At 42.4% G+C, this 27787-nt stretch overlaps 1 protein-coding gene across 1 annotated transcript in view; it reads right to left on the reverse strand.

Moving 5' to 3' along the window:
• The window catches only part of XRN2 (5'-3' exoribonuclease 2), a 99117-nt gene that overhangs the window by 46373 nt on the left and 24957 nt on the right, over nt 1-27787 (reverse strand). Inside the window, exons 6-15 of the mRNA XM_039325971.1 lie at nt 27075-27164; nt 25581-25653; nt 21115-21165; nt 13956-14113; nt 11947-12021; nt 9164-9297; nt 8304-8361; nt 8116-8223; nt 7034-7078; nt 5428-5562 (exon numbers count right to left, since the gene is read on the reverse strand). Of these exons, the coding sequence (XP_039181905.1) occupies nt 5428-5562; nt 7034-7078; nt 8116-8223; nt 8304-8361; nt 9164-9297; nt 11947-12021; nt 13956-14113; nt 21115-21165; nt 25581-25653; nt 27075-27164 (927 nt within the window). The remainder of the gene's footprint in view (nt 1-5427; nt 5563-7033; nt 7079-8115; nt 8224-8303; nt 8362-9163; nt 9298-11946; nt 12022-13955; nt 14114-21114; nt 21166-25580; nt 25654-27074; nt 27165-27787) is intronic.

Genomic DNA, 27787 nt, shown 5'->3' on the forward strand with positions numbered 1-27787 from the left:
TGGTCAACGTTACCGTTTGACCCTGTGCAATTGGAGAATCGACTCCCTGATGCTGTCCTGGCGTTCTTGGGATAAATAGACCTGCCATTCCACCGTGTCTATGATGGCCCCTAGATGTAATAACCTTGTTGTGGGGATCATATGGCTCTTGGAGAAGTTTACCGAGAACCCGTGATTCTGGAGCACCATTATCACCAGTTCGAGATCCGCCTGAGTGGCCTGGATTAGAATGTCGTTCAGGTAACACTGGACTCTGACTGGTAACACTCTTGGGTGAGCTGCTAGAACCGCCAGGATCTTGGTAAAGACTCTTGGAGCCAAGGATAGGCCGAACTGGAGTGCCCTATACTGATAATGGTGTCCCCTGTGGGCAAATCGTAGCAACCGGCAGTGGGTGAGAGAGATGGGGATGTGAAGGTACGCTTCTGTGAGGTCGATGGACATCAGGAAGTCCCCCCTTCTTACGCTTCCCAAGATGGGCTGGAGCATTTGCATCTTGAATTTGCGGTATGCAAGATGATAGTTTAATCCCCTTAGCTCTAGGATGGCTCTCCATCCCCCTGACGCGTTGGGGACGATGAAGAGGATGGAGTAAAACTCCCGACCTCTCTGACCCAATGGCACCAGATCTATGGCCCGTATGTTTAAGAGGTAATGAATGGCCTCTCACATGAGTCTTTCCTTTGTTGGATTTCTTAATTGGGGATAAGAAATGAAGTGATTCGGGGGGTTGGAGATGAACTCCAGGACAGTCCGTGCTTAGGACCCATGCATCCGTGGTGGTGGCTTCCCACTGGTGGGCAAAGAGAGAGAGTCTGCCCCTGATGGGAAGATCCACCTGAGAGTCACCTGGATCGGCGGAAAGGGCGGCTGCTCCCGTGAAAGGGCTGTTTGCAATGAAATTGTTGCCTGGTTCTGGAAACCTGTCTGTCAGATTGTCGGTCCTGTCTGTCCTGTCTGATAAAGACCGGTTGGGCTGGGAATAGTTGGACCTGGTTCCTGCACGAAAGGACTGCCTCCATGAGTAGATGTTGGGATGTTTGTCTGATCGTTTAAGGAGGTGATTAAGGACCTTACGTTTATCCTTATTTTCAGTGAGGTAAGGATTCAGGGCTTCACCAAACAATTTTCCTCCCTGATAAGGGGCTGCTGATAAGTGCCATTTGGACTTGGCGTCAGCGTGCCAGTGTTTCGACCAGAGCATATGGCGGCCAGTGACGTTGGATGCCATGGCTCTGGAGGAAAATCTGGCGGCCTGGAGGGTGGCATCGGAAGCATACTCTGTAGCCGCCACCATCTTATTCAGATCTTGATGCATGCGGATATCCCCTGTCGGTATCCTGGCCTGAAGCTGTCTAAGCCAGCGGAGAGCAGACCTGTTAAAAAAGGATGCAGAGGTAGCTGCTCTGATAGCTCACGCCGCAGCTTGATGTGTTCTGCAGTAAGAGAGCTCACATTTACGGTCCTCAGCCTTGAGGGCCTCAGAAACATCGCCAGGAATGACGGTTGGAGACACAAGGAGACCTAAAGGTTCATCTACCGCGGGCACCTCCAGAGCCTCCTCCAGGTCATGGGCCACATTATAAAGCCTTTTCTCATTGCTACTTGGAAGGGGAAAAGAGGCCGGGGATACCCACTGCTTTTGGACCGCATTGAGATACGTGGGTGGGCAAGGAATGCAGTATTGTGTTGTTACTGGTTCGGTGAAATTCGGAGCTGCCTCCGAGTCTGGAGTAACTGAAGTTGCCGGCGTGGAAGGATCGGGTTCGAGATGTGCTGTGCAAGTGGCCTTGTGAAGCAGGGGGACAAAAAAAAAGAAGGGTTAAAGAGACCGCTAAGTGATGGTGTCTCAGGGGGAGGTTCTTCCTCCTCAGACATCAGAATCTCCAGATCAGCCTCATACTCACGAGATGACGAGTCCCTGGAGTAGGGGGACTGAGAAGGGGAAGAGCAAACCAGATAGAACCAATCCTGCTAAGTAGGCTGTGAAATGAATATATTACAGACCTGAGTGGCTGTGGAGATTAAATACTGACTGAGGTCTGACAGGCCTTGGAATGGTGTGGAGACACCACTGATTAGCCAGGTAAGGTTGTATTTAGAGCAGATGAAGGAAGTAGGCCTGAGGAGTCCACCAGGTCTGTTCTGAGGCAACAGTAGTCGTGCAGGGTCCCTGTGCAAAGTGAGGCTCCAGGGGCCTCAAATGGTGACCGCAGGGGAGAAAAGAGCGCAGAGCAGGCCCCAAGATGGTGGCCTCAAGAAAGACCCAGTCCCAATAAGGGACACAAAAAGGCAGCCACACCCAAAAAGGCTGCCACACTCCAAATGGCAGCTCAAAATGGCGGCCACACTCAAAAAGGCGGCCACACTCAAAAAGGCTACCACACTCAAAATGGCCACCACAACCAAAATGGCCACCACACTCAAAATGGTGGCCACACGAGGTCTGGGGGTATTGTTGCCAGCACCCCCTTCCACCTTCACAAAGAAAGGCTGGAAAAGAAGTAATCAAACTGTGGAGGGCTGAGGAGCAGCACTGAGCCCAGTGCTGTCCAAGAGGAGAAGGAGAGCTGTGTTACAGAGGGGAAGCCTTTATGGTTGGAAGTGGGGGAGGGGAGGGGGAGAAATGAAAGCCTCCGTTCCTTGTTAAAGGCAAACAGTTCTTCAGCCAACTGAGAGGAAAAACACAGTGCTGAATACAGCACTGTCTCAGAATACTGAAGAGAATAGAGAATAAAGAATCCACCAATGGAAACTGTACCTGCCTAAGAGCCAACTCTCTACGTCTGTCTTGGGCAAGATCAAGTCGAGACTGGGACACTCTAGCCCAGGACAGATGTTGCAACTTTTGTTGACTTGATCTGATTGGGCAAGAACACAGTCTAAACCTATTGCTGGATTCTCCATCTCCAGTGCTGGAGAAACAAGAAATCCAAGAAGAAACCAGCATGGCTGCACAAAGATCTGTCTAACAAACTGAAAGACAAAAAGGACAAATACAAAAAATGGAAAGATGGGCACATAACTAAAGCTGATTATCAATAGACAGCCAGAACAGGCAAAGATGAAATCAGGAAAGCAAAGGCTCAGAATGAATAAAGACTTGCAACAGGAATCAAGGACAGTAAAAAAAGTTTCTTTCAACATATTAACAAGAAAAAAGTCAAGGAAACTGTAGGCTCACTAAAGAGAGAAGATGGCAAGGAAATTACAGGCAACAGGGAGAAAGCTGAACTTTGCATCAGTCTTCACACAAAAAGAAACTATAGCCCAATATACCAAAAAACCCACTGCAAAAGACATACTAGAAACAAAAATTAAAATAAGCAAAAAAATGGTAAGAGAACACCAATCCAACCTTGATGAATATAAACCACCGGTATCCGACAGATTTAATCCCAGAATTCTGAAAGAGCTGACAGATATTATCTCAGAACCGTTGCACCATATATTTCATAAATCCTGGAGCAACGAGGAAGTATCTGAAGATTGGAAAAGAGCTGATGTGGTCCCCATTTTCAAGGAGAAAAAAAAAACGGACCAAGGAAACTACAGACCAATCAGTTTAACACCAAAACCTGCAAAGATCCTAGAAAAGTTAATCAAAAAACAGATCTGCGAACAACTAGAAGCAAACAAAGTCATAACTAGTAGCCAGCATGGGTTTGTTAAATCACTCATTCTTCGATAAAGTGATTAAACTAGTAGACCAGTGAAATGCAGTGGACGTAGTATACTTAGATTTCAGTAAGGCATTTGACAAAGTAGACCACAACCTACTTCTTGGTAAGCTAGGAAAAGGTGGAATAGACAACATCACCACCAGATGGATCTGTAGCTGGCGAACAAACTGTACTCAATGAGTAGTCCTCAATGGCACTATATCCACATGGAGAGAATTAAGCAGTGGTGTACCACAAGGTTTCGTCTTAGGCCCAGTACTCTTCAATATCTTCATCAATGACTTAGATGAGGGAATTGAAGGGGAACTCATCAAATATGCAGATGACACCAAACTGACAGGAGTAGCCAACACCCCAGAAGACAAACTCAGGATCCAAAAAGATCTTGCCAAACTTGAACAATGGGCCCTATCCAACAAAATGAGTTTCAATGTGGAGAAAAGCAAAGTCTTACATTTAGGCAGGAAAAACCAAAGGTACAAATACAGATTGGGCGAGACCTGGCTTAAAAACAGTCACTGAGAGGGACCTTGGAGTCCTAGTGGATGATCGCTTGACTATGAGCCAGTAGTGTCAGCAGCAACCAAAAAAGCTAATACAATGCTGGGTTGTATAAACAGAAGCATAGAATCAAGATCACGCAAAGTATTAGTATTGCTCTATAAAACCCTAGTAAGACCACACCTGGAATATTGCAGCCAATTTTGGTCACCATATCATAAAAAAGATGTTGAGAGTTTGGAAAAAAAAATTCAGAGAAGAACAACTAAGATAATCAAAGGCCTGGAGACTAAAACATACGAAGAATGTCTATGGGACTTGGGTTTGGCTAGTCTAAAGAAAAGAAGAAATATGGGAGATATGATAGCAGTATTCCAGTATCTGAGGGGCTGCCACAAGGTAGAGGGAGGCAGGTTGTTCACCAAAGCACCAGAGGGAAGGACGAGAAACAATGGTTGGAAACTGATCAAAGAGAGAAGCAACCTGGAATTAAGGAGAAACTTCCTGACAGTGAGGACAATCAACCAGTGGAACAGCTTGGCTTCAAAAATCGTGGGTGCTCCATCATGGGAGGTTTTTAAGAAGAGGTTAGACACTCACTTGCCTGAGATAGTAGAGGCTCTCCTGCTTGAGCAGGGGGCCGGACTAGAAGACCTCCAAGGTCCCTTCCAGCTCTATTCTATTCTATTCTATTCTATTCTATTCTATTCTATTCTATTCTATTCTATTCTATTCTATTCTATTCTATTCTATTCTATTCAGTTCGCTTATTTAATAGACAATATATTATCTATAAAATTCTTCCCTCTGCACCAACTCGTTTTGTACAAGTAGTTGTTAAATGGACTGCATCATTGCTTTACTCATTACTTTGAGCTGTGGACATTACAGGCAATGTCAGGAAATGGAATTAAACTTCTATTCTTTCAAGGCTTTTTCATTATCTAGAAAGATTAACTGCTAACATTAAAGTGTTTAGGCAAAAAGTGTTTTTTTTTCCTAATCAATTATTAACTTTTCCCAGACTGAAGGGATCCAGAGAATGTATGACTTCTAATCTCGCTAACCTGACTCTGGACTGAACCCGTGGTTGCAACAAATAGAGGATATGATGGAGTCAAAGCAGCAAAGGAAAGGTGTATATAGTATGTATATAAGTTTCGGCTTTGTAGAAACTGAGCCATCATTAAGTTATTTTCCATTCATTACCTTATCTATATTTATTTTAAAAATAATCACTTACAGTGTTTTGTCTGTCCTGCATTCTCATTTCATAGGCTGTGTGTCTTGGATTACTAATTGGCTGATGGCTTGACCTGTTTCCTCTTCCCAATGGTTGTGGGGTGTATTGTCCACCAAGCATGGTATGTTGTTCCCTCTGAAATGAGCAGACATATAAACATAAACGTTGCGCATCAGCTATGAGAGCAAACACTACACAAATAGCTATGTTTATATTACACAGGATATTAATTTCAAATGAATATGCAATACTTAAACATCCATTCTGGCATATTCTATTTGGCTCATTAATTGAGTAATCACAAGCCTACGGCACTGACTGAGATAGAAGTGCGCCTCTGCCAATAGAGGGTGTTTGGCTAGAGTTCAGAAAAATATATTGATGAAATAATTTATCTTAACTGATTATAAAATTACAACTTAAAATCTATTAAGGAAAATTGATTGGCATTAGTTCAGTTTAAAACTATGGTCAAAATATAGTCATGTCTTATTTTTATTTCAGATACTTATACAACACATGTCCATTAATATGCTCAAGTAGTTAACATATAGCAATAAAATAAAAATAATTAGTATGATCATAAGCATATTGAGAACACTTAGAATAACATACTAGTGCACAGAAAACTTCAGATGGTTATCAGAACAGTGAAATTATGTTATATTACAATTAGCTTGGCAGTTCCAAATTTATTTAACTAAGAAACACAAATAAAATTTTATTAAATTAACAGCATCAGTCAAAGCATGTTCTGTATATAAAAAAAGGTAATTTGTATACATATATGGTTCACCTTGCAGAATTATTAGTGCCATTGATGACTATGGTAGCTGGAGTTGATAACAGGGCACCAACTGAACAAGGACAACTCAATTATTATGAGACATTTTGCATCAATCTTAAAAGCTAACTCCTGAATTAAGCTGCCCTTTACTCATTGGTATACAGTACATGAGAAAGTGGTAGGACTGAGGTAGAAGGGTCAAGGTAATGGAGAGATAACAGGAATTTTCAATTATTTTCAAGCAGCAAGCAAACATATTGCATTTGCATTTTAAAATTATCAAAAGGCAGCAAGGTTGGGAAAAAGATGCAAATTTGCAGAAAAAGGAACGTGAATTCTATCAAATCAATAGAAGGCCAGATCCTGAAGTTGACACTCAAGTACTTTGGCCACCTAATGAGAAGGAAGGACTGACTGGAGAAGAGCCTAATGCTGGGAAAGATTGAGGGCAATAGAAGAAATGGACGACAGAGAATGAGGTGGCTGGATGGAGTCACTGAAGCAGTAGGAGTGAGCTTAAAGGGACTCCAGAAGATGGTAGAGGAAGGAAGGCCTGGAGGAACGTTGTCCATTGGGGTCACAATGGGTTGGACATGACTTCGCAACTAACAACAACAACTTTATCCATAATTTTATTTGGAAAATGGGACTTCTGAGAAAATATACAGAACATTGTCTTTTTGTTTTTGTGCCTCAGATTTAAATTAGGATCTAAGGACCATATACTGAATGTGTTTGTGTATCCAAATAATATTTTAGATTAACAATGCAAAGCTTAAAGTTAACATTATAAATGAATAGGAATTGATTTGTATTCACCTTCATTCTTTTTCTTTTTTCTTTTTGTCTTCTTTTGAAATTTTCCTATGTGCCCCATAAAATACATAGAAAGTATACATTAGCATTTACTAGGAAATTAAAATATTCAAACAGATATAGTTTATTTTTGCTAAACAACCATTCTGCAGAAGATTCCTTTTCCTGCTACAAAGTATGTTGCTCTTCTAAACCAATCTGGAATCCTATTAAACTATGGAATCCTATTAAAGTACATATACATAAACTGTCAATTACCTAATTCACAGATTTTACAAAATGGGTCATATTCAGATCTAACTTCACTGGATGCAGTTAACAAACTAAGTATATATGTTTGGAATGTTATATCAAGCTAATGGTTTTTGTATAACCCTCACAGAAAAAGAAGGAAAATTAGCACAAATTGGTAATAAAGGAAGCTCTATGCCCACAAATACACACAAATACACTTTTTAAATAAGTATATATACTTATTATATACTTATTGGTATATATACTAATTTTAGACATACTTTTTCCTAACTAACCAACACTGCTTTATGTATGTTTCTCCTTAAAACTCTCAATTCATGTTAAATAAAACTAACAGAAAAACAAAATGTTGAATCCAATACAAATTTATTTTCATCTGATTTGTAGGAAATTCTTGATTTACAACCACAACTGAGATCAGGATTTCCACTGTAAGGGATGTTTATAAGTCAAGTCATTCCTGATTTTATGACAGTTTTTCGGTGGTTCTTAAGTGGCTGTTAAGTGAAACCAGCTTCCTCAATGGGTATTTTTTGCTAGAAATCAGAAAAAACTTGCAGTCGTGTGGCCACAAGACATTGCAATTTGTTGTAAATATGATCCAATTGACATGTACCCAAACTGCAATCACATGATCATGAGTGTCATAAGTGCAACTATAGTTGTAAGTCATGTTTTCCTAACCTGTTATAACTTTGAAGCATTGTTAAACGAACAGGCATAAGTCAAGAACTACTTGTAGTGTAGAATGGAATAACCATATGTATTCATTGTTAAAAATGTTGTTAGAGAAAAACACACACAACAGAGTTTCATAATAGCCCTTTCACCTCATCATCTTTCCGCTTCTTAAAAATACTATCTTCAACTTCTCCAACAGCCAGCATTATCATCTGCACTCTTTCCAAGTTGACATAACCATTTTCTGTAAGATAACCCTGTAAATTGCAGAATACAATTGTAAGTAACCTTTCTCTTTCTTATGTTACTACATGAAGTGTTTGGAGGAATCACTTACTCCGGTTTTGTGGACAACATTTTTATATATGTTCACCAGGCGATCAATTGCTCCTTCCCTGCAATACAAGAATAAAATCATTTCACCCATTTTTTGGATGGTCTCACTGAAAGAGTTATATTCAAGTTGCTATCCTAGTGATGGTATGACATCTACTGGCAGAACAAATTCTTCCTCCCTCTTCCATGCCACAATCTCTAAATATATTCTGGAGGGTTGGGAGATTTGGGGCACACAGAGTGAGGAGAGCAAAGAAAAACTGTACTGCCTATGAAGAAGTATGCTTGTACAACACTAAATTTAGCAGAGTTTAAATCAGTATTTAACTATTAATATGTGAAGTTGCTATTGCCTGCTATTCTCTTCTATAATGTTTACTGAATCTAGAACAGATAAGAATATAGATAAATATTTAATTTATGCACGAGGCACTTTAAATCCCGTGTACAAGACAAAAAAGCAACAAGCCTACAAATAACTAAAGACCATGCTTCTAATTTAGGGAAATGAGCCAAGATTCATGAGAGACAGTGAGCACAGTCTCAAAAAAGCTAAGAGCTGTCATGCGCCATAAATAAGCAAAGCAAAATAGCAAGGTATTTGAAAGTCATGCTTTTCAAAGCCTTATAAAGTTCACTGATTTGGAACAGCTTTTATCAGCTGGATCCAAATGAGTGAACTGAAACCCAAGGGAGCTTTGGACTTGTGTTTCTCAAACAGCACTCTCCATTACACAACAAGAACGTGCAAATCTAAAAAGTAAGGATCATTAATAATGACCAAACTTTGTTTTTTTTAAGTGCAATAATCAATACCTAACAACATTTAAGTGTTTCTAGATATAAAGTTGTTTCTCTTACCTGATCTCTAATGAGGGTAAATGAGGGAGAAAATCATTTCCCACAAAGAAACACATGAAAACCCAGTCATCGATGCTTCTTTCAACATCAAAAGTGAAAGGCAAGCTGGCCATTGTTAGCTCTCTTTCCAAATACTAGAATTTTTTTAAAGAGAGTGAGTGAGAGAGACACAAAAATGAAGCATTTTCTCAAGCATTAACAGAAATCAAATGTCAGATGTCTAGTGGGGATATTGTGAATGTGTGTCTGAGAACATAGGAAATATCTTTTCCTTTCTACCAAGCAAGCGCAGTCCATCTCTTAATCAGAAGGCTAGAAGCACAAACAGTCATGTTTCCCATCAGCTTGAATCTCTATAGCTCTCCTTCACTGGCAAATACTTATTCCAAATCAATTCCTCTCCAATAACCTCGCATATTTAATATGTCCCCATCTTCCAACGCTTTTTTTTAGTAGCCTAGGGCTTGTTTGTTTATTTTTGCAATCCATTACTTTCAGGCTTCATTTGCACTAAAACACTGTCCAGCCAGCATCTGTTTTCAACATGTGATCTAAAAAAAGCTGCGAAAGGAATCCTAAGCAGCATTTCCATCCTACAAAAAGGTCCATTCTAGACATTTCTTTTTTCACTACAGGATGCACCTTTACAGACAAGACTAGACTTGGAAGAGAACACCTTTCAAGGTTCAGGTAGTTCACAACTTATGACCATTCACTCAGAACCTGCATATCAGTGCATTTGAAGTTATGGTGATACTGAACAAGGAGATGTTTGAGTGTTCCCCAAATTTATGGCTGATGCAGTGCCCCTGGGGTCATCTGGTCAAAACTCTGGTGCTTGGCTGTCCATCCACTCTTACAAATGCTGTGATGCTTCAGTTCCCCATCTCTGCTCTTTTGCCCCCCCCCCCTCAGCAGCTCCTGTCACCCTAGCTGACCTTCACCATTTCCTTGCTTTCTTCCCAAGGTCATGCACAGCAATTTCCTCAGGAAAACTAAGGAAGAAGGCCACACGTGGCAAGGAGCGGCCTCTCAAGGGCCATGGTGGCAGGTCAGCAGTGGAAGAAGGCAAAGGCCAGCTGAGGCAGTGAAGCGCAGGGCTGCAAGAGCCTTGGAGTGCAGGTTGGCAAAGGGAATTTCAGCTAGTTCTGGGCTTGGGTGGCTGGGGCTTCCTGGGGTGATGTGGCATCTGGCCACTTTGGGGACTTTCCAGGATGCTAAATTTTGCATTGCGCTGCTGGGCCAGCCTGCTATGGCTGAGGCTTCCTGGAGCAGCTGTGACTTTGCGCTGTAACTCTGGGGCTTTTTGTGGCTCCAGGGCCACAGTACTCCAAGATGCCTTTGAGTTATAGTGTGGAAAAGAGCCCCAGAGCTGCACAGTTCTGGGGCTGCTGGCCACCCCACAAGACAGGGTGCAGGAGGATCAAAAGAGAGAGATAGGCAAGCAGGGGTAGTAGGAGGTAGTCCCTTACTTTTCTGAGGTTCAGGGATGGGAAAGACCAAACCCAGAATGGATTGGATTGGGGTGGTTCCTCAATTGATGACCAGTGGCATTTGCTTAACGATGGCAATGGAGAGTGCCAGTGCTAAGCAATGTGATTACATGACACTGCATTTTAGAACTGCATCACTTAGCAACAAAAATTCTGGTCCAAATTGTGGTTGTAAGTTGAGGATAACCTGTAAAGAGTCAGAATGAGGAAGATGCAGGAGCTAGCAAATGGATGACTTAGGAAGCCAAAGCCAGCTGCAGCCCTGATCTAAGAGATATAAAAGGGCTACTATGAAAGAGGATTAAAGGTAAATCAACTGTGGCAGAACTGGATTTACTGGATGAAAGGTTGCATGATTTTTTCCTTAATTTATTCTAAATATAAAATAGGCATAATTGAAAATGTTACTGTCACAACCCCAACATTATAAGCTTAAGCAGTTTATATATATTAGTGATGGTAACATCCTCCCCCCCCTCTCTCTCTCTCACACACACACACACGCTTCCTCCCCCCAATATAATATTTTAAAGAGAGCCAGTTTGCTGTAGTGGTTCAGTTATCAGGCTAGAAATTGTAAGACTACGAGTTCTAGTCCAGCCTTAAACACAGAGCCATCTGGATGACCTTGAGCCTCTCTCTCAGACTTGGAAGAAGGCAATAACAAACCACTTCCAAAATCTTACCAGAAAATTGCAGGGACTTGTTCATGCAGTCACCAGAAGTTAAAAACTGACTCAAAGGTGCACACACATACACAAATGGTATCTTAAGTGTGTAGAGTTATTATATTGTTTCTTGTTCACTCAGAGGATCAAGTGTTTGTAAACTTTATTTAACAACTACATTGTATGAACAAATAATATGAAATACCAGTTGCTTCTGCTTTTTCCTTTTCTTATTCTTACTCTGGTCAGCTGTCAAATAGCCCCCCCCCTTCTCATACATCTCTCAAGTTCTCTCAGCTTCCCACCAACTACCCTTCCCTTTAGTAGAATTCAAGTAATTGGCCATTTCCTCATGATCGAGGAGCATCTTGCCTTAAGGGCACCTTTAGCTGCTTACTGGGGAAAATGCTGACAATGAACAAAAACAAGGCCAAGACATCTGGCTTCTCTTAGCTGACTGTCAGAATTAAATTCTTGGCTACCATGGCAACCTTGTTTGCTGACTGCTGCATAACATCTCTGTGCATGTTTACTTAGAAGTATCTCAGTGTGTGCAATGGATCTCGAGACCCATTGTACAGCCTAGCTGTCTTTGTTCAAAATATATACTAATATTACTTACTTCTCTCAAAACACATAAGCGAATAAATATGAATTCTTGTTCCATACCAGGAGGACAATCTGCAAACTGATCGTGCTGCAAAGGTGAAAAATGACATGCCATTTACACTAAGATTCATTTTGAAATAGTTTGTATTGACAGAATTGCCCTAAAGTAAACCTAATAAAAATTCCTCTAAATTAACTAGCATTTAGGAAATGAGTTTTGGACTCTGGTTTCCATTATAAATTTAAGTGAAATCTTTTTTTTTAAAATAGTATAAAGTTTATTTTAAAAAAGTCCACTTTTGTTCAACAAAATTTATTCTTAAAGTAAATGTATTTAGGAGTACAGGTAATCCTCAATTTAAAAGCACAAGTGGGACTAGAATTTCTGTTGCTAAGCAGGACGGTTAAGTGAGCCACGCCAGATTTTACAACCTTTTTTTTAACCATGGTTAAGCAAATCACTGCAATTGTTAAGTGAATTACACGGTTATTAAGTGAATCCAGCTCCCCCCTAATTTATTTTGCTTGTCAGAAGCCGGATGGGAAAGTCGCAAATCACAATTACATGACCCTGGGACACTGCAACCATCCTTAAATACATGCTGGTTGTCAAGTACCTAAATTTTAATTATGTGACTGTTTCAGTGCCACTATAACTTCGAACTGTTGCTAAAAAAATGGTTATAAGTCGAGGACTACCTGTACACTGCTAATCTTCTAATATTGATCCACCCTTTGTTTATTCTGGTCCCACCATATTTATGACATTTTGCATTTATGCAAAGGTAGTTCTCCCTCATGATCCACCAATCCAGGATAAACTCTGTTTTTAGTAGGTTTACTTCAGAGCAATACTATATTCATACAGAGAACAAATAATGGCTTAGCACTATGGCTTATTGAGAGCAACAATCACAGCTTGTTTTCCCTTACCTTTTCTGCTTATTCCCAGGTAGCATACCAACTATCCCAGTAGTACAAAAAAGCAGGATAACTTTTATCATATCATCCAGTCTATCTATCTTGGTTGGCCTTAGAAACAGCATGGAAACTTTTTGGAATGGTCCACATACTCATATAAGTACACTTCCCTTGTTCCTTTCTTAAACATATCTTATTGGGGGCTTCCCAATTATGTTGCTTTATTTTTACCTGATATCAGAAATAGCAACTGAAAAACTAGTAAATGTAACTGTAGTTATTACTTCCCAGCTTTATAGTTACCTATTATATTAGAGACTGATTAAAAACAGAATTCTTAATTCTAATTATCTAGAGTAAAGTATAAATTCCTTGAACACAGCTGATTTTCTATCACTGGAAACTGGCCTAATGATCAGGTGCTCTGGGAAGTTTTGTTTTTAATTCATAATTTCAACAACTTGAAAAAGTTTGAATAGCTCTGCTCTAGTGACTATATGGTAGATAAACAAACTGGGATGCCTAGATCAGTTATAGTAGTTCCCTGGTGGCAGATATTTGTCAGCTTAATAAGTAATTTGGGTAAAACAAAAAGAGGATGGCATGGAAGAGTGAACAATGAAGTCAAACCATGTGCAGGCAAGGGATTGCCTGTTGTCCATGAGAGTTTGCTGAGGCACAGGAACAAACTAAAAATTAGCCACCAATGCTGTATTCAAGCATAATTGAAAAATAATAACATCTGAATCATTGTAGAAAACTAGGACTCATACTTTATCTTCAAACCTTGGTTTCAAATGGAGCTTTGCTGCTCCCCCAAAAAATCAAATTTATTGCCTGGAGTAGATTTATTTATTTATTTTTCATATTTCTAAACAGCCCACCTCTCTCAAAGAGGGAATTCATCATAACTCAAGACAATAAATACTGCTGTGTCTTTCCTTACAAATGCTACCATCCCATGATATATGTAAGATAAAGCAACTATTTATCAAAGGTAAGCTTTATGATTAAGCCAGAAACTCTATAAAGCACTTCTCAATCTTTCACTTTGAATAGCATATTAGTATAATGAAAAGGAGTTAAGTAAATTCAACCTACCTCCCCTTGTTTTTCCTTTGGTAGGCCTTGGCAGTCCTTAGTTTCATGTCCAAATTGGTTACAAAGACCACACGGTTTAGGTTTATTAGGCTTAAATTCTTCTCTGATTATAGTAAAATTTGGTTCATGTGTAGCTAATCCAAGCATAATAAGGTCAGCTACAAAAGAAACAGAACAAACCCCAACCATTAATAAGGGCTCAGTTCTGATGAGCCACCAAAGCTCTGAAGCGACTAAGCATAAGATATGGGCTTGTTGTTACATTCTCTTCTTCCCAACTTTTATGCCCAATTTACCAGAAGGGGCGTTGGTCTTACCTGAACGCCTTTTCTCAGTACGGAGATGGATAATCCACGGATGGGTTTTCTCTGTCTGCCTGCTCTTGAGACCAAGTAGCCAAAGCTTGACACGCCCCCACTTCCTGTGGAGTCCATTCTTAACGAGGGCGAATTGGCTGATGATTGACGAGGTATTGGCTCTCAGCTCCCTACTAGCGGCCTGCTGGCCTTGGGGTGGGTGTGGATTATCCATCTCCGTACTGAGAAAAGGCGTTCAGGTAAGACCAACGCCCCTTCTCCAGTACAGGAGATGGATAATCCATGGATGGGACGTACCAAAGCCTCACTGTCCCAAGGGGTGGGAAACAGATAAGGCCGGTAGATTGATCTCTGAGACAACTTGCTGGAGGACCCTCCTACCAAAGGAGGCATCCGCCGATGCAAAGCGGTCTATCTTGTAGTGTCGTATAAACGGGGAAGGCGAGGACCATGTCGCGGCCCTGCAAACTTCCTCGATTGACGCCTGGGTAGCCCATGCCGCCGAAGTTGCAGCGCTTCGGGTGGAATGGGCTGTGAGATGACTTGGGGGCGGCAGGGATGATACATTGTAAGCTTCTGCGATACAGCTTCGGATCCACCTTCCAATGGTGCCCGCGGAAACTTTCCGCCCCAAGGTGCCCGCTTGGAAGGACACAAATAGGGCCTCCGATTTGCGGAAGGGTTCTGTACGCTTTATATAACGCCGCAAGGCTCTGCGGACGTCCAATGTATGCCACTGCCGCTCCCGGTCATGTGTTGGATTTGGACAGAAGTTTGGGAGAATTACTTCCTGTGTCCTGTGAAAGAGTGAATTCACCTTCGGTATGAAGGCAGGATCTAACCTAAGGACCACCCTGTCCTTGTGGAAAATGCATAGGTCGTTTCTGACTGACAGTGCGGCCAGTTCCGAAATTCGTCTGGCCGATGTGATGGCAATCAGGAACGCCACCTTTAGCGACAGGTGTCGCAAGGAAACGGTCGCCAATGGTTCAAATGGTGACCGAGTGAGTGCGTGAAGGACTCGCGGTAGTTCCCAGGACGGGTACCTGTGAATTACTGGAGGTCTGGTGTTATAGGCGCCCTTGATAAAGGCGCGGATCCTGGGGTGGTGAGCTAAGGGAACCGAATCCGTGCAGGTGACGGAGGGTGGACAAGGCCGCCACTTGCCTGCGGATGGTCGCGGGGGCGAGGCCTCTGTCTAGTCCCTCCAAGAGGTAATCTACTATCTGAGGGATGTAGAGTTTGTGTAAGTCAAACTGCCGTTCCCTGCACCAAAGGCAAAAATTTTTCCAAGTGGAGTCATAAATGCGGTTTGTTGCCGGACGGCGTGAAGCTTGAATTATGGTAATGGCCCCGGGAGAGAATAGTTCCTGTGCCATTATCTGGCGCTCAAGTGCCAGGCGGTCAGTTGTAACCATTGGGGTTCCGGGTGACTGATGGTTCCCTGGTGTAGGGACACTTGATGAGGGGGAATGTTCCATGGGGGCGACTGAGACAGGTTCATCAGGTCGGCGAACCACGGTCTCTGTGGCCAATATGGTGCTACTAGGATCACTTCTGCCCGCTCCTGAATCAGCTTTCGGATGACCGCCGGTATGAGTGGTAGTGGGGGAAAGGCATAAAGCAGACCCTGAGGCCACTGAGTTCTCAGAGCGTCCGTCCCCTCTGCTCGCGGGTTGAAGTAACGAGAGTAAAATCTGGGGAGCTGGGCATTGTCTGATGATGCGAACAGATCGAGGATCGGGTACCCGAACTTGCGGGAGATGTCTAGGAACAAGTTCGGGTGTAGCCCCCACTCCGAAGGGTCCACTGTGGTGCGGCTTAGGAAGTCCGCTTGCTGGTTGTTGACCCCCGATATGTGTTCCGCTTTTAGTGACTTCAGATTGGGCTCTACCCAGCTGAATAGGAGTCGTGACTCTGTCATCAGGGTTTTTGATCTGGTCCCCCCCTGCCGATTGATGTGCGCCTTGGCTGCTACGTTGTCTGTTAGGACTAGAACGTGGTGGCCTCTGATTCTGTCTTTGAATTGTTGCAAGGCTAGGTGGATAGCCCTGAGTTCTAGCCAGTTGATGTTGTTTCTCAGATCCGTGGCGGAACAACGTCCCTGTACAAACCGGGAGTCCAGATGGGCTCCCCAACCATACAGACTGGCGTCTGTAGTGATGGTAACTCTGACTGGTTCCTTGAAGGGTGACCCCTTAGTCACGGCCCGAGAGCACCACCAGCGTAGCGCCCTGCGGATTTGTGCCGTGACCCTGACTAGGTGGTTGGATGCGCTGGTGTTCTGCCGTTGGTACGGGAGCAGAAACCACTGTAGTTCCCGTAGGTGGAGCCTGGCCCAGGGTACAATGGCTATGGCCGATACCATCTTGCCCAATAATTGGGAAAGTGTTAGTATCGGAACTGAACGTTGCCTGTGAACCCAGCGAGCCAGTTCCCTGATGCCGGCCACCCGGTCTTGGGAGAGATAGACCATACAGTTGGTTGTGTCTATCATGGCCCCCAGATGCAGCAGCCTGGACGAGGGAACTGTCTGGCTCTTCTGAAAGTTTACTGAGAATCCGTGTAATTGGAGGACACGAATGACGGTCCTTACGTCCGCCTGAGCTGTCTGTAGGGATGTTGCTTGGATTAGTATGTCGTCTAGGTAACATTGGACGCGTATTGGGATTTTTCTCAGTTTGGCGGCTACCGCTGCTAGTATCTTGGTAAATACCCTGGGTGCCGAAGATAGACCGAAGGGGAGAGCTCTGTATTGGAAGTGTTTTCCCCCGTAACAGAAACGTAGGAACCGGTGGTGGTTTGGGTGGATGGGGATGTGAAGGTAGGCTTCCGTGAGGTCTATCGATGCCAGGAAGTCTCCTTCTCTGATGCTTCCCAGGATGGACTGAAGGGATTGCATCTTGAATTTTTTGTATGTGATGTAGCGGTTGAGGTTTTTTAGGTCCAGGATTGCCCTCCATCCTCCTGAAGTCTTTGGAACCACGAAGAGGATGGAGTAAAATCCTCTGCCTCTGTATTCCGCTGGGACCGGTTCTATTGCTTGAATGTCCAACAGGTGTTGGATGGCCTCCTGCATGAGTTTGCGTTTGGTGGGGTTCCTGGAGACCGAGCAGTTGATGAGTCGGTCTGGGGGTGTGACCAGGAACTCCAGGGACAGCCCGGACTGGATGGTTTGTAGTACCCAGTTGTCCGTGGAGGTCTGCTCCCACTGGTGGAAGAAGTGAGCTAGTCTTCCTCCAATGGGTAGGTCTATGTAGGAGTCATTTTGTCTTCCGGTACGGACGACCCGTTCCACGAAAGGGTCGTCTCGACTGGTTTTGTTGTCTGGGCTGGAACCCCGGTCTGTCGTAGGGGCGGCCGTACGGTTTGTTCTGCCTGGGAGTGAATGGCTTGGGTGCCTGACTGATAGGCGTGGTTGTCGGTTGGCGAAAGGACTGCCTACGAAAGTAAGGTGTGGTACGTTTGTCTGACCTTTTGTTCAAGTGTGCCATGACCTTCCGCTTGTCTTTGTTCTCTACAAGATAGGGGTCCAAGGCCTCCTCAAACAGACCGTTGCTTGAGTAAGGGGCGGTCGCTAGCCGCCACTTAGCCTTGGTGTCAGCTTGCCAGTGTTTTAGCCATAGCATTCTCCTGGCAATTATGTTGGATGCTATGGATCTGGATGAAAAAATGGCCGATTGGAACGTTGCGTCTGCAGCGTATTCCGTGGCTGCTACCATCTTAGCCAGGTCCTGGTGTGTTCGTATGTCCTCCATAGGAACTATGGTTTGTAGTTGTTGCAACCAGATGAGGGTGGCCCGGACAAAAAAGGAGGCCGAGGTGGCTGCTTTGATGGCCCATGCCGCTGTCTGGTGGGTTTTGCGAAAGGCTTGTTCCCACTTTTTGTCATCTGCCTTAAGGGCCTCCACTAGGTCCCCAGCCATGGCTGTCTGGGAGACCAAGGGGGTCCAGGCTTCATCTACTTTAGGAATTTCTAAGGCCTCATTGAGGTCTGTGGCAGTGCTGTATAATTTTTTGTCCGTACCACTCACTGATGGGAAGGAAGCGGGAGAGTCCCATGGCTTCTTGATCCCTTTCAGGAAAATGGCGGGGCAAGGTATATGGTGTTGCGTTGTCACCTTTTCTACGAATACGGGTCTGGATGTGGTGGCCGGTGTCGCTTGCGGCTGAGAAAACTGATCCGTCCCCATGTCCGCAATGGCTGTGGCCTTGCGTAGTATCGTGAGGAAGCGGTTGGGATTAAATAATCCCCCTGAGGGGGGCTCAGGGGGAAGTTCCTCATCCTCTGACATAGAGATCCCAGGTTGATCCTCCTCTTGTGGTGAAGAATAACCACTCATGGAGGACTGGGCCGGGGAGACGGGTTCCTGAATGCCTGAGGACTCTGAGGGGAGTTCCGAGTGTGGCATGGCTGAGATGGAGGGCCCCTGGTCGTAGTGGGCGGAGCGCTGTGCTAGGGCTCGGTCCACCACTTTGGTTAATAGGGCCTCTAGCCATCCATCTGCCCAGATGTCCCCTATGTCATTACCTTTGGGTGTGGTGACCGCAGGTGGAGAGTTGGACTCAGTGGTTGTGCCTGCCGCCGTGGTTGTTTGTTGGGCTGATGTAGATGGCGGATCCAGTGGTTGCGGTGTTCCTGGAATGGACCACGCGCTCTGGGTTGATGTGGATGGACCCAATGGTAATTCCATCTCGGTGGCCGCTATTTGAACCAATTCCAATTGGGCCTGCCTCTGCGCTCTGGAGAACTCCTTCTCCAGGGCCTGGTGCCTACGGCTGGCTTGCTTTTCCGCCAACTTGGAGGGCCTCTTGAGCGAGTGTTTTGTCTTCGCTTTGCACTTGCCTGCCGCCTTCTGGTCAGAAGGTGTGTTGCAGCCGTAATTGGGAGGTGGAGGGGTCGTGCTCATGGATTGAGGCAACGAGGGTCCCTCCATTCCGCTTGAGCAGTCCCAGAAAAACTGAGAAGACGCTCAGGCAGGCAAGTATTGGCGGGAGCGAAATTGGAACAAGTACCAGGACTGTTCCCCTGATCACCCGACCACAACAAAAATATTCTCTCTGGGCTAAGGTCACGGTAGCTGAGGGAGGTACCGAAGGCACGTTTGGAACCACTCTTTGGGTTCCGCCCGGAGGCCTTAGGTGACCAGGCAACGTGCACCAGTAGAAAAAGGAAAAGGGAGGCAAAAAATATCAGTGGCGACCTCAAAAGGGTCTGTAGGCCTGACTTAATACACAGCAGGTATCAAATGGCGGTCACCTAGAGCGGAATTTATTCTTATTAATACTATTACTATTATACTAATAATAGGAACAACAATAATAATAAAATAATAATAATAATAACAACAACAACAATAATGGTGATGATGATAATATTGTGTGTTGTGTCTTTAGGCCTGTTGGCCCTGCAGTCGCTTAATTTTTAGCTTTAAAAAAAAAATTTTTTTTTAATTATTATTATTTTTGTTTTTAAAATTTATGTATCTATTTTTATTATTATTATATTTTGTCCTATTATTATATGTGTGTATCGGGGGTGGAGCGCTGGTTGTGTGCTCCTATTCCGCCTCTATCAGTGATTCCAGATATGATGTAGAGCTTCCTTAAGCTCGGTTTGCCTTTCTCTGGCAAGAGATGGCAGCCACAGCTCGTTTCTCCCTGAAAAAGGGCTTTGCAGATCCCAGGAGGGTTCTCTAGCCTCCGTTTCTTGGTTGGGGCTTACTCCCTTCCTGTGCTTCGTTTCCCTCTGAAGATAAGCTCCGCAGCCTCCCAGAAGCTGCTTGTGCCCGGGGATTTAAATTTGGCGCGCTGTGACGTTTTAAGGGAATCCCAGCCAGGGATTGCCTTTGTTGTCTGAAAACGGCAACTAAAATGGCGCCCGCGGTTGCCCTGGGCTGCTAGGGAATCTCCGATGATCCGAATTCAAGTTTGAATCCGGACCTGGAGATTGTTATTTTTTCCCCCAATTTGAGGAAAAAATCCCTTGGAAGGTTGGGGAGAAAAGCTCAGCAAGTGGTCTCTGCTGATGCCTTTTTTCCCCCCCTTTTCCACCTCCAGAGCCCTGGGGCTGACTGGGATCCGTGGGGAGTTTTCCCCCCCCACACCCCCTTTTTCAATTTTAATATAGGATCAGGGATGATCCCAAGGAAAACTTAGTGGTTGGGGAAAAGGTTCAGCAAGCAGTCTCTGCTGATGCCTTCTTCCCCCCCTTTTCACCCCCCAGAGCCCTGGGGCTGGCTGATATCTGTGGGGAAATTTCCCTCCCCACCAATCCCCTTTTTAATTTTAGGTTTGAGATCAGGACTGATCCCCAGAAAATTTTGTGGTTAAATTCCTATAGGTGGAAATTTTTTGGGAAGGGGAAGCCAATTATCAAGGGATAATCAATCAATGGATTTCTTGTCTAACCTGATAAGCTGAGAGCCACGCCAAAACGAGTCTTCTCCGAGCAGAGACCAAGTTAAGAATGGACTCCACAGGAAGTGGGGGCGTGTCAAGCTTTGGCTACTTGGTCTCAAGAGCAGGCAGACAGAGAAAACCCATCCGTGGGTTATCCATCTCCTGTACTGGAGAATTACCAATTTATTGTTATAATTAAATGTACTGAGAACGATATATAGTAAGTAGAAAATAGAGGGAAGCCATGTACTAAGAACTACAGGAAGAAAATGTAATTAGGTGGTTCATCTGAACTGACATAATATGAGTGGTAGTTTAATATTTAACTCAGACAAATGAACTTTTATTTAAAATGATACCATGCACTGAACTGATTAACAAACATTCTCCACATAGTCTTCTTTTATTACTAATTGAGAAAAGCCTAGAGATGGACTTACCATCAGCACCACATAAACAGTGATGAGTATTTGGATCATGGTTTGGCTGGGCTAAAACAAAAGGACATTGTGTCATTATAGAATTCTGATATTTCTCAGATAAGATACAACAACACATTGTTTAGACTTTACTTAACTTATATTTAAAAAGATACTATAGCATTCATAAACGCATCCCTGGACTCTGAAGAAATAAGAATGGCAACAAAAAAAATGCAATCTGGAAAAAACAATAAACTAGAAAGATTCACTAGAAAGTATTCACCAGAATAATAAACACAATGTCTTATTAGCTCCAATTACTGCCACAATGTTATTTACTATTTTGTCATTTAATCAAGTTTATCAGTTGATTATGTGCCAGCAAATTTATGTCAACTCTTAGTTGCCACAGAATTTTTCTCTATGATACTCTGCTCCTAAGTTGGTCCTTCAGGTCTTCTATCCATGTAAGTAAAAATATAGGGGTGGTTTACCATTTCCTTCTTCTGCACAGTATGAATTGATGCCTTTGCTGTTGTCACTAAAATGATTGTTTTTCTCTAGCATCTTCCTATATCACTGCTCCCAATATAGATGTGTGCTCATTTTACCTAGGCAGCTGGGATTCATGTCTTAGGTAACCTAACTGAAAATACAGTGATGTGAAAAAAAAAATACACCCTCTTTGAGATCTATGGTTTCATATATAAGAATATAGTAAAAATCATCTGAACCTTAGCAGTTCTTAAAAGTAGGTAAATGCAACCTCAGATGAACAATACATGACATATTATACCATGTCATCATTTATTTTACAAAAAGGAAGCCTAAATGGAGAAGCCATGTATGAAAAACTAAGTATATCCTTACTGAAGTAAGGGGTGGCGGTACCACAAGGTACTATCTTAGGCCCAGTACTCTTCATAAATGACTTAGATGAGGGATTAGAAGAGGAACTCATCAAATTTGCAGATGACACTAAGCTGGCAGGAATAGCCAATACCCCAGAAGACAAGCTCAGGATCCAAAAAGATCTTGACAGGCTTAAACAATGGGCCCTATCCAACAACATGAAATTTAATGTGGATAAAAGCAAGGTTTAACACCTGAGCAGGAAAAACCAAAGGTACAAGTACAGATTAGGCAAAACCTGGCTCAAAAACAGTAACTGTGAGAGGGACCTTGGAGTCTTAATGGATGACCACTTAAACATGAGCTAGCAGCAGCAGCCAAAAAACCTTAATACAATCCTTAATTGTATAAACAGAGTATAATATCAAAATCACATGAAGTATTAGTATCACCTTATAAAACCTTATTAAGACCATACCTGGAATACTGCATCCAGTTTTGGTCATCATATTATAAAAAAGATGCTGAGACTTTGGAAAAAGTTCTGAGAAGAGTAACTAAGATGATTAAAGGCCTGAAGACTAAAACATATGAAGAACAGTTGCAGGAACTGGATATGGCTAGTCTAGAGAAAAGAAGGACTAGGGTGCTATGATAGCAGTATTCCAGTATTTGGGGAGCTGCCACTAAGAAGAGGGGGGTCAACTTATTTTCCAAAGTACTAGAAGGCAAGACAAGAAACAATGGATGAAATCTAATCAAGGAGAGAAGCAACCTGGAATTAACAATGAGAACAATTAACCAATGGAACAACTTGCCTTCAGATGTTGTGAGTGCTTTATCACTGGAGGCTTTTAAGAGACTGGACAGCCAATTGTCTGAAAGGATATAGGTTCTCCTGCTTGAGCAGGGTGTTGGACTAGAAGACCTTTAAGATCCCTTCCAGTTCTATTCTGATTGATACTTCTTTAGGTATGAAGAGCTAAATAGCTGCCAGGTGCTGCTGATCAAGTGCCTTTGATCAATTGATCATCAGCCAAGTGTGACAACCTCTATAAAAGATGAAGTTTTAGGAGTTTGCTGATCTCCAGCACTGAGATGTACGTTAACACAATACCAAATGGGAAAGATATTAGTAATGATTTTAGAGATGCTACCCATCAATTTGGGAAGGGTTATAAGGTCATTTCCAAACAACTGAAAGTCCATCCTTCTACAGTGAGGAAGATTATTCACAAGTGGAAAACATTCAAGGCAGTTGTCAATCTTCCCAGCAGTGGACATCTCAGCAAATTCACCCCAAGGTCAGACCATACAATGCTCAGAGGAATTGCAAAAAAAACCGAGCGCTTTATCTCAGATTCTACCGATCTCAATTAGCATGTTAAATGTTGAAGTTCACGATGCTACAATTAGAAAAAGACTGAACAAATATGGTTTACTTGGAAAGGTTCCCAGGAGAAAGTCTCTTCTCTCTAAAAAGAACATGGCAGCATGGATTAGGTTTGCAAAGTTGCATCTGAACAAATCACAAGACTTCTGGAACACTGTCCTTTAGACAGATAAGACTAACGTGGAGAGGTTTGGTTATAATGCACTGTGCCACATTTGGCAAAAAACCAAACACAGCATATCAGCACAAACCTCTCATACCAACTGTCAAGCATGGTGGTGGTGGGATAATGATTTGGGCTTGTTTTGCAGCCACAAGACCTGGGCAACATGCAGTCACTGAGTCCACCATGCACTTCTCTGAATACCAAAGTATTATTGAGTCAAATATGAGGAGATCTGCCCGACAACTAAAGCCTGGCCGACACTGGGTCATGCAATAGGACAGGGGTGTCAAACTGCCGGCCCGCAGGCCAGGCGCATCACGATGAAACCGCATCCACCCCATTGCCGGCAATGGGGAAAAAGCTCTGTGACGTCACGAGTTGACATGTCTGCAATAGGACAATGATCCCAAACACACCAGCAAACCTACAACAAGATTGGCTGAAAAAGAAAAGAATCAAGGTGCTGCAATGGAACATGTTGTTGTTCATCTGAGGTTATATTTACCTACTTTTAAGAGGACCAGATGATTTTTACTATGTCCCGATACGTAAAACCATGGAACTCAAAGAGGGTGTATTTTCTTTTTAATATGACTGTATATATTTTTGGCACACACTCCCAATGTTCTTCACTACAGGTAGTCCTTGACTTATGACAACTGAGCCCTAAATTTCTATTGTTAAGCAAGGCAGCTAAATGAGTTTTGCCCCATTTTGTGACCTTTTGCCACAGTTGTTAAGTGAATCACTGCAGTTGTTAAGTGAATCATAGCCATTAAGTAAATGTGGCTTCCCCCATTGATTGCTTGTCGGAAGACAGCTGGGAAGGTTACAAATGGTGATCATATGACTCCCAGACAGTGCAAGTCTTATAAATACATGCCAGTTGCCAAATACTCAATTTTGATCACGTGACCATGAGGATGCTGCCACGGTTGCAAAGGTGAAAACTGGTCATAAGTCACTTTTTTCGATGCCATTTTAATTTTGAATGGTCACTAAACAAATGGTTGTTAAGTTGAGGACTACCTGTAATCCCTCCCAGGAACAGTGTCCTGCCACAGCAGGACTTGGAGAAGGGCTGATGGAAGGAAATAGCCAGGAGTTTAATTTCAATATGAGAGAAGAATCAACATAATCTTATAGATCCATTTCATTTTTCATCATATAGAACCATAACAGCTAGGTAAGCAGCTAAGTATTTTTCCAAAATATTCTGCATTTATATAATCAAATTGATTTTGTGTAATTCCCACATATAATTTAATGAAAATGCAGTACAATCAAATCCAATGGGATAAAATAATTATTGAAATACATTAAAAACAAATTAACAAATCCAATAGTAGCAATGATATATAAAAAATAGGACATATCAACCCAGTTCAAAGACATTCAGAAGAAACAAAGCATGTATCAATGTATCCAGCTAGCCAATTTACTAAGCATATAGATATGAATTTTAAACTCTGCTGCATGGTTTTTCCCGCCCTGTTCTTTCTGTAGATGCAATAACTTCCCTTTAAATAAGGTGATGATTATTGTTACGGCCAACGGGGTCCCTACCATCACATGAACAAAACTGGGTGCTTGACAATCCACCCTTACAACTGACACTGTTTCCCCCCCCCCGCTTATCCCAGGGCCTTCCCACCCTGAAGGCAACGCATGTTCTGCTTAACAACTTGTAACAGGGAAAGCAGAGATTGTGGTTGTTAAGTGAGGCAATTGGGTGAGCACCTCAGGTAATGATTGCCATGACTTCTGACCATACTGGAAAGTCTAGGACTTCCCGTACTGTAAAATCAGGCACATAATTTAAGTTGCTATATAGACTAAAGAGCACTAAGCCAATTTTTGTATTTTTAAATTTTGATTTTATATCTTTAAGTTGTACGTGCACTAAGCTATTATTACAATCATGTGAAACTCTTATTGCTCTGCACACATTCAATGAGTGTTTTGTCAAATCCTGTTGTATAAAACAATAATATATTAATCCAAACTGTTCAAAGTTATCCTACTAATTCTACTAAACTGCATATTCTCCTGTAAAAAACAAAATATCCCTACCTCTTTGCCTACGGATGTAATCCATTATTTTGTGTTCACCCTCACCTGGAGCACTTGCATCAGATAAAATAACCTATCAATAACAAAAAGAAGCAATATAAGATGTAAATTGAAATACTCAATACAGCAGAGGTCCCCAACCTTTTCATGCTGGTGGCCCGGAGGGAAAGGGAGCAGTTGTAAAATTTGCACACATGCTCATGAGCACCCATGAACAGGGCCACACACGAACCCACACAGGGCTAGCATCGTGTGCATGTGTGAACGGGCCGCGAAATCCACATGGCGCTAGTGGCCCTGTTTGCGCAGGCGCACAGGTACTAGCTACCGCTGCTAGCACTGCGCACATGCACAAATGGGCCACCCAAGCCACATGGGGCTAGCAGGCCTGTTTGCACATGCATGCATGTGCTAGCCGCTGCCTCTGCAAGCGCCACACGCATGCACAAACGGGTCTATGGGCTCTAGTGCGAGTGGAGGTAGGTGCGTGCACTGGCCAGCCTGTCCTGCGGCCTGGTGGCCAATAGGCCACAGCCCAGTAGTGGGCTGTGGACCATAGGCTGGGGACCTCTGCAGTACAGAACATCAGCATGAAAATTACTAATGTACATCTGGCAAATATTTTCTAAACTTTTGATGCCTTGAGTAATTTCTGAAAAACAAAAACTGGAAGAACACTGTTCTATATATTCTCAGAAATATATTCAGATCTGGAACTTCTGAGGGAGGGATGGCAAACTGAAGATGTCTCGGTGAAAGCAGAGCTGATGCCCACAACAAAGACTGAAGATCCAGTGACTCTTTCTTGGTACCTTCCAGACAAGGAAAGGATGGGAGAGACCCATGTGAATTGGATGGCTGCTCCTCATGAGGAGATTGCAGGACAGGAGTCTTCTGTGGGTTCAGGAGCAGGAGATGAAGCTATTAACTATCTTGCTTACAACTGTGGCAGACCCTTTTAAAGCTTTTTAAAAGACACTAAGTTCACAAGCTATACTTTCTGGTCAATTTCAGAAATTGCCTATTTTTTTATTTATAAAGTTTATCTAGATGGGCTACAGTCGTAAAAGATTTATGTTATGTTGTGTTGTGTTATATATTTATTAATAACCTTAAGGGCATCAAAGACCCTCGGAATAACAAATTAAAAAAATTGTCGTGAGTTTAGTTTCAACTCTCAACAAAAAAATTAATTACAAACATACAGATGGAAAGAGTTTTAAATAAATAGCATTATATATGAAGGAAATTATGTACATTTCCTAAGACTGATATCTATGCTTCCTAAACTGTGTATCAATAAAAAAAACTTGACATTCTATAACTGGATTGAAATATCATTTGATAAATACTTAATAAAATGTATTTTCTCCCCAAAATTACATATCCTACATAATATATGGGTGAAAAGTTCCTCAACAATATTTAAGAGTTTTCCTACCTAAAATTCATTTACATTAGAATTGGAATTACAGTCAAGAGAGTGAAACTTGCCGTTAAGTTTTTCCATCCAGGATCATTGTTTAAACGATCAGCAATATAATAACGAAGACATTTAGCAAGATTGTCCATAAATTCTGTTCCCTATATACCAAGAACATAAAACAATGTTTAAAGGCAAGATTGGGCAATTTTTTAAAATAAATATTTTAAATAAATACAAATATACACTAGCTTGAGTAGGTCAAAGCTATATCAAAAACATTTGCAATTATATCAGCTGTAGTAGCATGAAGAGTGAAAAAGGAAACCACTGACAAATTTATGACTAAATCATAAGCTAAAGTTAACGTATTATCAGAATGTGCCCCAAATGCCATCTGAATTAAAAACATTAACTGTCATCTTTTCTGCTGTTGTCTTCTTTAATAAGATATTCTCAAATTGAGCATTTTATTTCTGTCCTAAAATGGGGGGACATATATGTTCAAAATAATAGAGATTTTAAACTGACAGATAATCTATCTCTACCCCATAACTATGTTTACCTTGGGGGCACCTATAGACAGAAGAATTGTCTTTCCTCTTTTCAATCCATTTGATTAATCTAACATTTTCTCTTCCGTAAAAATGTCATTATGCAGTAAGGTGAGCTGATCTAGAATATTCTTACCCTTTATACTCTGAATCTCACAAAATCCTGTTTCCAGATTTATAAAATATTTCACTGCTATTATGACATTATCCATCAGAACTATGTTTCTGTG

The sequence above is a fragment of the Crotalus tigris genome, unplaced genomic scaffold, assembly GCF_016545835.1.
Source record: "Crotalus tigris isolate CLP2741 ecotype Arizona unplaced genomic scaffold, ASM1654583v1 scf7180000024339.11422700, whole genome shotgun sequence".
NCBI classification, from domain to species: domain Eukaryota; kingdom Metazoa; phylum Chordata; class Lepidosauria; order Squamata; family Viperidae; genus Crotalus; species Crotalus tigris.